Genomic DNA, 14,215 nt, shown 5'->3' on the forward strand with positions numbered 1-14,215 from the left:
TTGGCAAGGACTGAGGGATGGATTTCACCCCAATTCATATCCTTGGCAGAGTAGGACGTACCTAACCACACATGGTGGGCTCTGACCTAAAGGCACCAGATCTTGCAGTTCCTGATTCCAAGGACTCCAAATAGAGGGGGCAGAGAAGATGGATTTGCATTGTTAAATCACTGGTCCTAGAGCTAGGACATGAATAGGGACTCTTCAGTTCAAGGGGGAAAGCCAAGGCCCCTCACTTGGGTCCTTCACCTGAGCAAGGGTCAAGTGCTCCAAGACAGATTCAGTGGCTTGAATCTTTGCTCTTCCAGATATAGACGAGTGTTCCTTTGATCGAACCTGTGACCACATATGTGTCAACACACCAGGAAGCTTCCAGTGTCTCTGCCATCGTGGCTACCTGTTGTATGGTGTCACCCACTGTGGGGGTAAGCTAGTAAGCTTGCACCCCCAGCCACCCTGGCCCCCTCACCTCTTCACCCTCCAATTGAACAGGTCCCTGTGTTGGCTTGTGGCTATGGGCAATCCCTGGGTGCATGCACCATGTCTGCATCCACTGTGACAAAACAGGAGGAATTAAGACAGCTTTTGAAGAACTGGGAGACTGGAGAAACGGCATCCTGCCTCCAAAATTCCTATCTCCCATTCCTATAACTGTCCCTGAACCCCCACTCTCAGCTCCCAAATGACAGTCTCACTGGTTGGAAGGAGTGGAAGGCTTTAAAAAGCTTGTTGGCTTGGCCCCTTCTCGATCATTCCTTTAGGGACAGAGATAATTGGAGGAGGTTTGAGCTCTTCTCAGGCCAGTAGTCATCTTACAGTGCCTAGAATGCCTTTTTAACTTTTTTAAATTGTAAGAATATTTGTTTATTTATTTATTTTTTGAGATGGAGTCTTGCTGTGTCACCCAGGCTGGAGTGCAGTGGCACAATCTCGGCCCACTGCAAGCTCCGCCTCCCGGGTTCACGCCATTCTCCTGCCTCAGCCTCTCCGAGTAGCTGGGACTACAGGCGCCCGCCACCACGCCCGGCTAATTTTTTGTATTTTTAGTAGAGACGGGGTTTCACCGTGGTCTCAATCTCCTGACCTCGTGATCCGCCCGCCTCGGCCTCCCAAAGTGCTGGGATTACAAGCGTGAGCCACCGCGCCTGGCCAATTGTAAGAATATTTAACATGAGATCTACCCCCTTAAGTTTTTAAGTGTACACTACAGTATTTACGCCTATGTTACCTATAGGCACGTTGTTGTACAGTAGATCTCTCGAACTTATTCATTTTGCATAACGCAGGGTACCTGAAAATCTAACCAAAGGCCCTCACTCACTGCCTACTCTCTGGCTCCTCCTCCAACTCCATCGTTGTTTTTCTGTCTCCCTACTCCTTCCCCCAGATGTGGATGAATGCAGCATCAACCGGGGAGGTTGCCGCTTTGGCTGCATCAATACTCCTGGCAGCTACCAGTGTACCTGCCCAGCAGGCCAGGGTCGGCTGCACTGGAATGGCAAAGATTGCACAGGTGGGCAGTGCCCTCTGCTGGCCAAAGATGACACTGCCATTTCAGAGGGCAGTTGGGGTTCTGGAAAGCATAGAGTATCATGTTGGGGAAAGGTGTGAGGTGGGAAAGGGTGGAGAATGTAGCCATTTTGAGTTAAAGACATGAAATTTGTGGTAAACAATCCCATGGTCAGTCTCCATGGGTACAACAATAGTTATGCAAGTAGCTGATTCCTCCAAATTACCCAATAGAGGGAGAGGGTGGGAAAGGAATGTACTCATTTGCTCAGGCCTCTCTCCCCTTCCTAGAGCCACTGAAGTGTCAGGGCAGTCCTGGGGCCTCGAAAGCCATGCTCAGCTGCAACCGATCTGGCAAGAAGGACACCTGTGCCCTGACCTGTCCCTCCAGGGCCCGATTTTTGCCAGGTACATGGGAGGAGGGTGCTGGAGAGCTTTGGAGGAGAAAAGAGGAAGGACTGGCCGTTCAGGCAGCTCCTTTGTTCCCCTTGGATTCCTCCAGCCAGCGGGGGTTGGGAAGGCAGGTCAGAACTGTGACAGGCTCCTTCTCTCAGAGTCTGAGAATGGCTTCACGGTGAGCTGTGGGACCCCCAGCCCCAGGGCTGCTCCAGCCAGAGCTGGCCACAATGGGAACAGCACGAACTCCAACCACTGCCATGGTGAGCACCAGCCCAGAAGCCCTGTTCCCACCCTACTCTCTTATATTAATCCCTTATTTTTGTTCTTCATCAATCCCCTGGCCTTCCTTTCTCCTGGATCCTCTTTTTTTGCCCTGTAATTCTCCAGCCCTGCGCCCTCACTCCCTCTGCCCTAACATCTGATCCCCTTGACTTTCATAATCTCACTCCCCCAGCCAAGCCCCTGGCTTATTGCCCAGCTTCTCAACATCCCCCACGGCACCCCTGACCTCCATGGGCATCCCACACTGTGCTGAGTTTCTACCATCCCTCTAGAGGCTGCAGTGCTGTCCATTAAACAACGGGCCTCCTTCAAGATCAAGGATGCCAAATGCCGTTTGCACCTGCGAAACAAAGGCAAAACAGAGGAGGCTGGCAGAATCACAGGGCCAGGTTTGGACTGGGGACCCCATTCCAATTGGCTGTCTGGCCATTAAACCCTCCTTACCCCTCAGCTCCTCTGCTTCCAAAAACCCACCAGCACCCTGAACTCTAGGCAGAGCAGAGGAAAAAGCAGCTGTAGGCATAGCACCCAAGGAAGTCCCAGAATATTCCCCTCCACCAACTAATTAGGACCCTAGACTAAAACAGGATTGAGAGATAGTTACAGTCAGAGATCTGGGGAGGTCTGTCTGGGCTGGGAGTGAGAACTTTCCAGAGGATGTCCCTGGGGTTGACAAGGCCTCTCTCCCAGGTGGTGCCCCCTGCTCTGAATGCCAGGTCACCTTCATCCACCTTAAGTGTGACTCCTCTCGGAAGGGCAAGGGCCGACGGGCCCGAACCCCTCCAGGCAAAGAAGTCACAAGGCTCACCCTGGAACTGGAGGCAGAGGTCAGAGCCGAAGAAACCACAGGTGGGACTGGGGACACTGTTGGGAGGAGGACTGGAAGGGGAGGGCAGAGGTGGGGAAACCACAGGTCTCAGCAGCAAAAGGAAGGGATGGAGCCTGTACTAGGGTCAGACCCTGCCTGGTGCCAAGCCTAAAAGCTAGTCCCTCTTACCATGCCCCTCCTAGCTCCCAGCTTTGCTCCCCTGCCCTCCTGCTCACAGCAACTCTTTCTCCTCCTCCCTGATACACACGGCCATCCACCACCAGCCAGCTGTGGGCTGCCCTGCCTCCGACAGCGAATGGAACGGCGGCTGAAAGGATCCCTGAAGATGCTCAGAAAGTCCATTAACCAGGACCGCTTCCTGCTGCGCCTGGCAGGCCTTGATTATGAGCTGGCCCACAAGCCGGGCCTGGTAGCCGGGGAGCGAGCAGAGCCGATGGAGTCCTGTAGGCCCGGGCAGCACCGTGCTGGGACCAAGTGTGGTAAGGGAGCTTACTGGGGAGCAGGGATGTAGGAAAGACCCAGTTTGGGCCTGACTCAGAGCAGGACCCTTTGTGGCCTCAGTTGCATTTCTCAAATTATGAGGCAGCCAGGATGCTTCTGCCCACTGTCCTCCCTTCCTTGGTCCCAGGCTGAAATCTAGAAGGATGCCAGGTGGGGCCGGCAATCCTCCTGCACATGGCTTTGACCCTCCTATCCCCCCAAGTAGGATTGTGTTTGTTCCCTGACAAATTGTGTTTGTTCCCTCCTATCCCCCCAATCCCCAAGTAGGATTGTGTTTGTTCCCTGACAGAGATTCTCCCTGAATCGGGGGTTGTCGGGGGGAGTGGGAAGGGGAGTTCCAGGCCTGGGTGGTGGGAAATGGGGGGTGGGTGGCTAGCGCGGCCGACTCTCCCTCAGTCAGCTGCCCGCAGGGAACGTATTACCACGGCCAGACGGAGCAGTGTGTGCCATGCCCAGCGGGCACCTTCCAGGAGAGAGAAGGGCAGCTCTCCTGCGACCTTTGCCCTGGGAGTGATGCCCACGGGCCTCTTGGAGCCACCAACGTCACCACGTGTGCAGGTGCCAGGGGAACAAACAATACAGAGTGGGGTAGGGTGGGCACTGGGATGCCCATGGGCATGGGATTTCCCAAAGGGCAGGCCCAGGCTCCAGGCCACTCTCTTAGTCAACATCTTGTTTGTATGCCTTTGTCCCCTGAGATCGGGTGACCCCATGGGGATGACTCAGGACCATCCCCATCAGAGTTGGGCCCTTGATTCATTGCAGGTCAGTGCCCACCTGGCCAACACTCTGCAGATGGGTTCAAGCCCTGTCAGCCATGCCCACGTGGCACCTACCAACCTGAAGCAGGACGGACCCTATGCTTCCCTTGTGGTGGGGGCCTCACCACCAAGCATGAAGGGGCCATTTCCTTCCAAGACTGTGACACCAAAGGTGAGTAAGCTACTCACCTCCCTGGGGGATGCCCCAACCCCAACTACTCCCAAAAAACTCTCCAATTTCCCAAAGTGGACACTGACCCACCATTTTCTCCAAACCAGTAATGGGCCCAGCTACTTGACCAACCATATCATCCTGCTTCCAGGACCCACCCTGCTCCTCCACTAGTCCCAAGCTTGGGAACTGAGAAATAATTAACAGTCCCACTTACCCCTCCACTTTGGAGAACTGGTGGCATATTCTCCTCCATATCCCAAATGAGTTTCTACATAGGTTTGGCACTGTGCTCAGCGTCTGAAAGAAAAGGATTGGCAGTGTAGCCAACCACTCTGTAAACTCTGTTTTTCCATGGGCTTAAATTCTGGCACGACTGGGAAAGGTTGAGACCCTAGAAAGAACTTTGATGTATCTGATCTCCTGATTCTCCAAGATGAATGTATCCTGTCCATCCCATGCCCCGTAACTCCCACCTGCCTACCATCTTGATTCCTGCCCTTCTCCCTTGCCTACAGTCCAGTGCTCCCCAGGGCACTACTACAATACCAGCATCCATCGCTGCATTCGCTGTGCCATGGGCTCCTATCAGCCCGATTTCCGTCAGAACTTCTGCACCCGCTGTCCAGGAAACACAAGCACAGACTTTGATGGCTCTACCAGTGTGGCCCAATGCAAGAGTACGTGGCAAGCCAGGCTGTGGAAAAGGGAGGAGAAAGGCCTGGGAGCAGTGGACATCTAAAGGAGGGGTGTGAAACCAACAGGGAACAGGGCTGGGGGGTGGAGGGGCAGGAAAACTCCACCTTCCACCTCTCCCCAACTCACTCAATCTCAAGGTCAGTTGCTCGGCTGGACCCTGTTAACACCCTCTCCCTGAAGACAGGTAATGAGGAAGCAGAGACAGGTGAAGTGAGAAGAGAAGGTACTAAAAGGGCAGGAAGGAAGATGGACTCAGAGCTTGGAAAATACTGATGAACTAGGATGCAGGCTTCCTATAAATGTCTGACCTCTACTTCAGAACTCTTCAATTCCCCCAGCGCACTTCCCCACTGACTTCCCTTCTCTTTCTTGTTTTATCCACTGGGGTTTGGCTGCAGATCGTCAGTGTGGTGGGGAGCTGGGTGAGTTCACTGGCTATATTGAGTCCCCCAACTACCCGGGCAACTACCCAGCCAGTGTGGAGTGCATCTGGAACATCAACCCCCCACCCAAGCGCAAGATCCTTATCGTGGTACCAGAGATCTTCCTGCCATCTGAGGATGAGTGTGGGGACGTCCTCGTCATGAGAAAGAACTGTGGGTGGCTTGCAGAGCTGGGCCAGGGAAGGGCAGTCCAAATCTGGTTAAGGCGGAGAGACAAAGAGAGAGACTGATACAGAAAGAAGTTGGGCAGTGAAGTTAGGGATCTATGAGGGTGAAATAGTAAGAGGCCTTTAGGAAGGCAGAAGCTAACAAAGGAAAACAGCAATAACACGTTTGGTAGAAAACAGAGTTAAGAAAGCTAGCAGTGGGGCCGGGTGCGGTGGCTCACGCTTGTAATCCCAGCACTTTGGGAGGCCGAGGCGGGCGGATCACGAGGTCAGGAGATTGAGACCACGGTGAAACCCCGTCTCTACTAAAAATACAAAAAAAAAATTAGCCGGGCGTGGTGGCGGGCGCCTGTAGTCCCAGCTACTCGGAGAGGCTGAGGCAGGAGAATGGCGTGAACCCGGGAGGCGGAGCTTGCAGTGAGCCGAGATTGTGCCACTGCACTCCAGCCTGGGCGACAGAGCGAGACTCCGTCTCAAAAAAAAAAAGAAAGAAAGCTAGCAGTGGGGCTAGAACTCCAATGGCGTTACATGTATCACTTTCCTATCCCAGCATTTTTGCCATTCCATTCATTTAAATGTCAAATTTATTACACTATGTGAGTGCCAGGTATCAAGGAGGAATTGTGGAATGAGCCCAGTGGGCAGTGGGAGAGGGTGTGGGGTAGGGTGTATGTATGCGAAGCGGGAGCCTTTGTCAGAATGATTCTCTCTCTTGCCCCATACCCCCACCACCAGCTCTACAGCGCACATTCTAGGAGGGCTTAGGTAGCCTGCCCTGCTGCTCTACTGACCTGCTGCTTGCCTTCCCAGCATCCCCATCCTCCATTACCACTTATGAGACCTGCCAGACCTACGAGCGTCCCATTGCCTTCACTGCCCGTTCCAGGAAGCTCTGGATCAACTTCAAGACAAGCGAGGCCAACAGCGCCCGTGGCTTCCAGATCCCCTATGTTACCTATGATGGTAAGCCAAGGAGGTGGGTGAGAAGGGGAGGTATGTAAGTTTTGAGAGGGAACCAGGAGAGCAGGAAGAGCTCCCGCCCCTGAGCCCCTCCCCTTGGTTGACTTTGCAGAGGACTATGAGCAGCTGGTAGAAGACATTGTGCGAGATGGCCGGCTCTATGCCTCTGAAAACCACCAGGAGATTTTAAAGGTGAATAAATATTAACAATAATGATAGCTAACATTTAATGAGCATGTAACAATATGTAGGCAATATGCTAAGTGCTTACATGAATATTCTTATTTGATAGACACGATAGCTCTGTGAGGTAGGTGCTTTCTCCATTGCCTCTTTACAGATGGGAAAACTGGGGCATAGAGAGTTAAAGAACCTGCCCCATGGGAAAGCTGGGATTTGAGCCCAAGCCTATCCGACTGCAGCATCACCCACACTATATTACACCTTGGGGAAAACTTGGAAGAGAAAGGGAAAGTGAGGAGAAGAAATGTCCCTACCTCTTCCAAGAGACATAGGGAAAATGAAGTATAGAAAGATACATTTGCATAAGTCCCTTCCTTCCCCTATTCCCTCCCCAGGCCTCATTAAGCAGCAGCAGATCGGCTGGGCGCGGTGGCTCACGCCTGTCATCCCAGCACTTTGGGAGGCCTAGGCGGGTGGATCACATAAGGACAGGAGTTTGAGACCAGCCTGGCCAACATGGTGAAACCTCGTCTTAATTTTGTAAAAATACAAAATTAGCCAGGTGCGGTGACAGGCGCGTATAATCCCAGCTACTCAGGAGGCTGAGGCAGGAGAATCGCTTGCACCCAGGAGGTGCAGGTTGCAGTGAGCCGAGATGGCGCCATCGCACTCTGGCCTGGGTGACAAAAGTGAGACTCTGTCTCAAAAAAACAAACAAAAAAAGCAGCGGCAGATCTAGCACAGCTTTCTCAGAATCAATTTATGTACGGACTTCTTTTCAAGGAAAATAAATACTTCCAACATTGAAGAATGGACTAGATGCCCTGGGTCGGTGAATCCAAATTTGAGAAAATCTTCCTTAAGAAACTATAGTCTGGCTGGGCATGGTGGATCACGCCTGTAATCCCAGCACTTTGGGGAGCTGAGGCGGGTGGATCGCCTGAGGTCAGGAGTTCCAGACAAGCCTGGCCAACGTAGTGAAACCCCGTCTTTACTAAAAATACAAAAAATTAGCTGGGTGTGGTGGCGGGCGCCTGCAATCCCAGCTACTCAGGACCCTGAGGCAGGAGAATTGCTTGGACCAGGGAGGCAGAGGTTGCAGTGAGCTGATGTCATGCCATTGCACTCCAGCCTGGGCAACAAGAGTGAGACTCAGTCTCAAAAAAAAAAAAAAAAAACAAAAAACTATAGTCATAGTCACAGAATTATCCTTCATAAATTATCACGGCAAAAAAGTTAGTATTAGCAAAATATTTTTATATTATCATCAAAATAAAAGCCTTGACAACAAAAATCACCTAGAACTTGCAGACTTCAAAGAATATACTTTTAACAATACTTTCCAAACATTTTAAAAGCATCTGAACCCTTATTTCAAATCAAATGTACTGTGGAATTCCAACACATAAAGCAGTGCAGCTGTTCTGATTAAAGTGGGGTAAGAGGCTGAAACCCCTACTTCTTATTTGAAAAATCCACTGACGCCATGGAAGGAGCACCAGCCTAGGTGCCAGAAGATCTGAGTTTTAATGCACAGTGCCTGGCACCTAGTAGGCTCTCCACATACCATGCTGCTGTTGCAGACAGGGTGGTCAGGAAAGGCCTCTAAGGAGAAGAGACCCAAATGAGGTAAAAGGGCTCCCCATTAGAAGATGAGGGAGGAGCATTCCAAGCTAAGGAGCATGGGAGCAATTTAGTGTGTTCAGGAACCTCGAGAAGGCCAGTGTGGCTCAGCAGAGGGAGCGAGAGTGGAGGTGGAAAGCAAGACACAGATCACATTCAGCCTATGAGTGATAAAAGAAACCAGAGAAGAGTTTCAAACAGGAAAAAGATGAACTAATTAAAAACACAAAAAGTCACTCTGCCTGCTGTGGGGAGAAGAGTCTATGGAGGGACAAAAGTAGAAGCATGGAGACCAGTTAGGAGGCTACTACAGTACTCCAAGTCAGAGACAATGGTGGCTTGGGAAGATGATGAGAGTGGTCAGACCCAGACATATTTTGAAGGTAGAGTCAATAGGATTTGCTATACTTGTAAGCAAGAAAGAGGATTCAAGGATGGCTCCAAGGATTGGGGCCTAAGCAACAGAAGGATGGAGCTGCCACTGACTCAGTTGTGGAATTCCAGAATAAGGGCAGATGGTAGGAATGGGAATCCAGAGTTGCCCTCTGGATATATTCAGTGTAGGATGCCTAGTAGACATCAAGAAGGGCTGCTGAGTCATGGTGTTTTTCTTCCCACCCCTGACACTGAGGCTGACATTGCTCCCTGCCATCCTTTGCAGGACAAGAAGCTCATCAAGGCCTTCTTTGAGGTGCTAGCCCACCCCCAGAACTACTTCAAGTACACAGAGAAACACAAGGAGATGCTGCCAAAATCCTTCATCAAGCTGCTCCGCTCCAAAGTTTCCAGCTTCCTGAGACCCTACAAATAGTAAACCTAGGCTCAGAGACCCAATTTTTTAAGCCCCCAGACTCCTTAGCCCTCAAAGCCGGCAGCCCCCTACCCTCAGACAAGGAACTCTCTCCTCTCTTTTTGGAGGGAAAAAAAAAATATCACTACACAGACCAGGCACTCTCCCTTTCTGTCTTTCTAGTTTCCTTGTCTCTCTCTGCCTGCCTCTCTACTGTTTCCCCTTTTCTAACATACTCCCTAGAAAAGCCATTCAGTACTGGCTGTAGTCCCCCTGAGATGTAAAGAAACAGTACAGCCCCTTCCACTGCCCATTTTACCAGCTCACATTCCTGACCCCATCTGCTTGGAAGGGTGCTAGAGGCCCATGAAGGAAGTGGGTCTGGTGGGGAACGGGGAGGGGAAAGAAGGGCTTCTGCCATTATAGGGTTGTGCCTTGCTAGTCAGGAGCCAAAATGTCCCCTGGCTCTGCTCCCTAGGGTGATTCTAACAGCCCAGGGTCCTGCCAAAGAAGCCTTTGATTTACAGGCTTAATGCCAGCACCAGTCCTCTGGGGCACATGGTTTGAGCTCTGGACTTCCCACATGGCCAGCTTTCTTGTCTATACAGATCCTCTCTTTCTTTCCCCACGTCTGCCTGGGGTCTACTCCATAAGGGTTTACAAATGGCCCACAACACCGAGTTAGTGGACACCGGCTAAATGAGGAAGAGCAGCAGGCATTGTCATGTTGAATGCCCCGCTGTAGCTCCCTGAGAGAAAAACTGTAGCTCTGCAGGACAGAAACCAGGTTTTAAAGCATTGCCAAAAAAAAACAAAACAGAAAGAAAAAATGTATCATCTAAAGGACTAGACACAGCACAATTGGAAGTCAACTTCAAACACTAATCCCTTTTCTTACTTGTCTTCCCTGGCCCAGCCACCTCCTCAGCCCCATGTGATGCTCCCTGGGGGAGCCCTACTCCCCTTGCTACATGTTGTCCTTAAAGAAACATGGCTATTGACCTAAGCCAGCCTAGGCCTTGCCCTACAGTTGTTTTTCCCTTGTAGCCCCAGCTGGCTTGTGGGCTTCACCAAAGAGGACCCCACTCTGCAGCCAGCCTGGAGCCACCTACCTCTGGCCTGAGGCTGTGGGCAGCAAAAGGAATGTGTGTGCACTTGGCGAGCCTCCTGCCCACCCTGTCCACACCTAATAAGTGCAATCGTTTTGAGTCTTTCTATGTTGTCTAGACAGAGGAGTTTTTGTTTTCTGGGTTTGTTTTTTGTTTTTGTTTCTTTTTCCTCTATTAGCAAAACCCTATTTATAGCTGCCCAAGAGAAAAGAGTGTATGTTTGGAGTGGAAGCAAATCGGTTTTGAATCTCATGAACCTTGAGTGCTGGAGCATCTGATCTGTCTCTATGCCACCACTGGCCACCTAGAGCCCTTGGCTGTGGTAATCCAGGGTAATTGCGCAGAGGCATCTGATGTGTAGGAAAATAATTCTGGGGATTTGATGGAGCAGGAAGGAGAGAGACCTATGTTTGCTAAACCAATCCTGCTATCCCTATGCCTCTCCATGGAGTCAGCGTGGACCTCATGATTGTAGAGGCCAATGGAACTGGTCAGTGATTCTCTTCCCCAAGTAGGGAAAACCTCCATCTTTTCCCTGTCTTCATCCTGTTATCCCCTGGTGTACACATGGAAGAGGACCAGGACATACCACCTGGGGATGGGCTGACTCAGGGTCCCGAGGCCAGAAACAAAGCTGTGGGAGCCAAGAATAAGACAGAAGGCATCAGATATTTGCCTGGCTCTGGTCACTTCCCTTTGAAGTTGACTTCAAGCTTAGCTTCCTCAACTACTGTTTTTCAGAAGGAAGAAAGAATCAAATGGAAGAAGAATCAAGTCCATGCCCAAGCCCAAAGCCTGCACACATTCTGCCCTTAATCCAACTGTTGCCTATAAAATTATTTTCTGTTTTCTCACTCTAGTTCCCCCAAAGCTGTAGTCCCAATCAGTCAAAGGCTACCAACTGACTCCTCAGGTTCATTTCTTTTTTTTTTCTTTTTAACTCTCCTGGTAACTCACAGAACAGCTCAGGTTCATTTCTAGGTGACTGTCCTAGGCTACTGCTCCCCCAGGAGACTCAACACTAAATAAAGGAGTCTGAACCCCTGCCCTCCCATCAGTAGCATTCATCAGCCAAAACGGCCATAGCAGTAGGTAGCCAGTGACACAGCTAGATTCCCTGACAACCATTAGCCAACATCACGGCCCTTGTGGGTACAGTGTCTGGCTACCTTTGTCTTTCTGGGTCAAGGAGGGCCACTGTAAAGATGCAAAATGGCTGCTTCCAAACAAGGGAAATGGTCATTTAGTAGGAGTGTCTCTGTACTTCCCAGGAAGCACCATGAAAACTGCTTTAATCAACTTTGACTATCCTAATTCTCCACCAGAAGCTAGGATAACTTTCTTTTTTTTTTTTTTTTTTTTGAGATGGAGTCTCGCTCTGTCGCCCAGGCTGGAGTGTAATGGTGCTATCTCGGCCTACTGCAACCTTCGCCTCCCAGGCTCAAGCAATTCTGCCTCGGCCTCCCGAGTAGCTGGGATTACAGGCATGCGCCACTGCGCCCAGCTAATTTTTGTATTTTTAGTAGAGATGGGGTTTCACCATGTTGCCCGGGCTGGTGTTGAACTCTTGATCTCAGGTGATCCACCCGCCTCGGCCTCCCAAAGTGCTGGGATTACAGGCATGAGCCACCGCGCCCAGCCTAGGATAACTTTCTGATTCCTCTCTGCCAGCCGTTTTGCATCTCTTGGAAAGCCAAACGGTGACCATGCTTCTTAACTTATGCCTTCAGGATCTGGCTTCTCCTTTCTCCCTTCCTTTCCTGTCACACCATGCATACATACATACAAATACACATCCTCCAACCATTTATTCCATGGCTTAGGAGACCTGCAAATGAGTTCCACAGTATGGAAGGCATAGACCACTAGGCTTCTTAATTGATGTCAAGGCAGATCTTGGTGAGCAGGTAAAAACCTGCTATTGTCCACCAAGTTTAATTTAGGTCCTCCAAGGTGGAGGGTTAAGAACCCAGGCAAAGCTGCTGCTGAATCTATGGAGGAGGCTGGCCCTGGGACATCAAACTAGGGGTTAAGTGGATTGAATGAGGAGTCAACGCTCAGGGACATTCTAGGTCTTTACAGGTCAGACAGAAAAGAGGTTTTTACCATTGGAGGGAAATGGAAAGATGGTATAAATAGGAACCCTTCATGAAGCAACCCAGAGGCCTCTCTGCAGGGTGTAGGGTGTGGGGCTACAGTATTGTGGGGCTTCCATTCATCTTAGAACAAAACCTCACCTGCTCTGAGCCTGGAAATGGGAGGGCTTCACGCACCAAGTGATGCATACCAGAAAGGCACTTATATCCTCAGCAACATGGCAGTTCCTCTTTACTTCTCTGCCTCCCTCTTTCTATATTATCAGGCCATGCCTATTCCTACAACCTGAGACAACTCTTGGAGTCAGAAGAAAACTGACCAGATCCTGGATCTGAGCTGCCTGCTCCAGGCCTAGAAATCCCCAAAGGCTGGCACTGAGCTGTGACTGCTTTAACAGCCCCCAAGATTTGGTCAGTTTGAGGTGGTGGAGACTCAGATTTGTTGCTGAAAGTTCAGTAACACAGTCCCGGTCTTTGGCCCTAGAGAAACTTTTTATATATGAGAAGTGTTCTCTATATACATATTTGAGGTGACTCTGAAATGGATTATGAGGTCATATCTCAAAATGTCAGAAAACGTTGTAGAGCACTCGAACTTTTGTATTTGCTGCTTAACCTCAATATTACAGCCACAAACAAGGGGTACCAAGACAAAGTATAACTGACCATAAGCAGAAAATGTTAACCCTCCAGGTTTCTTTCTTAAGCACAGTAAGAGAAAAGTGGGAGCGAACAACACAAGGATATTTTTACATTTGACCTGTCTCAAAAGTAGCACACCCTAACCTTGTGCCATTATTTGTACAAGGAAATATATGATTAGAAGGAATAGAACCCCCAGTTGTCATCAGCTTTTTTAGACACCACAGGTTGTAGCAGTTTGAACAAACTGAAAACTTTATTCTTCTGTGTGAGCTGAACTCAAGTTTCAGAATAATCATCACCATGTGGGAGGCTTTTTGTTAAATGCAGAAGAAATCTCAAAATATTGTATTTATATCTGCCTTCCACTGCTGCCAATTTAGTAAGCATCTCCTACACAATCAACAATAAACAGCAAATGATGCAGTTCATAGAGTATTTTGCACTTGGGGAAAAATATGTATCTGAATTGTAAAAAGAAATGTTTGGATTTTGTATGTCTTTTTTATTATTATTAAAATACTAAATGAAACTCCTCAGCCCGGCATCTTTCCCTCTATCTCAATAGCTTATCTTAGAGCCAGAAAAAGCCTTGAGGAGACAATGTCTTCTGGCTTCCAAATAAAACTTACCCAAATCTTTTGGCAACTCATCCCTAATGATTTTAAAATTTGAAAAGGCTTGTCTTTTGTCTGTCCTTAAAAGCAGCATCAAGTATTATCTCCTGAGGGGGATCTAAGGAGTGGGGGAAATTTATTGTTCCTCCTCACCACAGTACAGTCCACAACAGCTGGCCAGCCCACAGGTGGTTCAGCACCTCCCTAGTCAGGATGTCCCACCTCTAGGAAAGTGCCAGCACTGAGGATCACCCAGTGTCATTCTTTGTATGCAGTACACTCTTAGCCACCATATAGTATTGTGAAATACAGATCATTTAGTCACTACCACCATCACTACTCCTACAGGGCACGAGAAAGCAATCTCCAATCTCTTTTATAAATGAACAGTCCCAATTTCTAGGCTCAGAGATGATAGATAAAACTTCGCTGT

General features: G+C 49.7%; 1 protein-coding gene across 1 annotated transcript in view; it reads left to right on the plus strand.

Annotated features, from left to right (window-relative positions):
- Positions 1-13,704, plus strand: part of SCUBE3 (signal peptide, CUB domain and EGF like domain containing 3) — a 39,841-nt gene extending 26,137 nt beyond the window's left edge. Inside the window, exons 10-23 of the mRNA XM_030802568.1 lie at positions 309-425; positions 1,388-1,513; positions 1,801-1,917; positions 2,064-2,168; positions 2,463-2,579; positions 2,881-3,039; positions 3,283-3,498; positions 3,917-4,078; positions 4,286-4,453; positions 4,972-5,133; positions 5,551-5,748; positions 6,573-6,725; positions 6,835-6,914; positions 9,190-13,704. Of these exons, the coding sequence (XP_030658428.1) occupies positions 309-425; positions 1,388-1,513; positions 1,801-1,917; positions 2,064-2,168; positions 2,463-2,579; positions 2,881-3,039; positions 3,283-3,498; positions 3,917-4,078; positions 4,286-4,453; positions 4,972-5,133; positions 5,551-5,748; positions 6,573-6,725; positions 6,835-6,914; positions 9,190-9,339 (2,030 nt within the window). The 3' untranslated portion in view covers positions 9,340-13,704. The remainder of the gene's footprint in view (positions 1-308; positions 426-1,387; positions 1,514-1,800; positions 1,918-2,063; positions 2,169-2,462; positions 2,580-2,880; positions 3,040-3,282; positions 3,499-3,916; positions 4,079-4,285; positions 4,454-4,971; positions 5,134-5,550; positions 5,749-6,572; positions 6,726-6,834; positions 6,915-9,189) is intronic.
- The last annotated feature ends 511 nt before the right edge of the window (positions 13,705-14,215 follow it).

The sequence above is a fragment of the Nomascus leucogenys genome, chromosome 22a (assembly GCF_006542625.1).
Source record: "Nomascus leucogenys isolate Asia chromosome 22a, Asia_NLE_v1, whole genome shotgun sequence".
Classification (NCBI taxonomy): Eukaryota; Metazoa; Chordata; class Mammalia; order Primates; family Hylobatidae; genus Nomascus; species Nomascus leucogenys.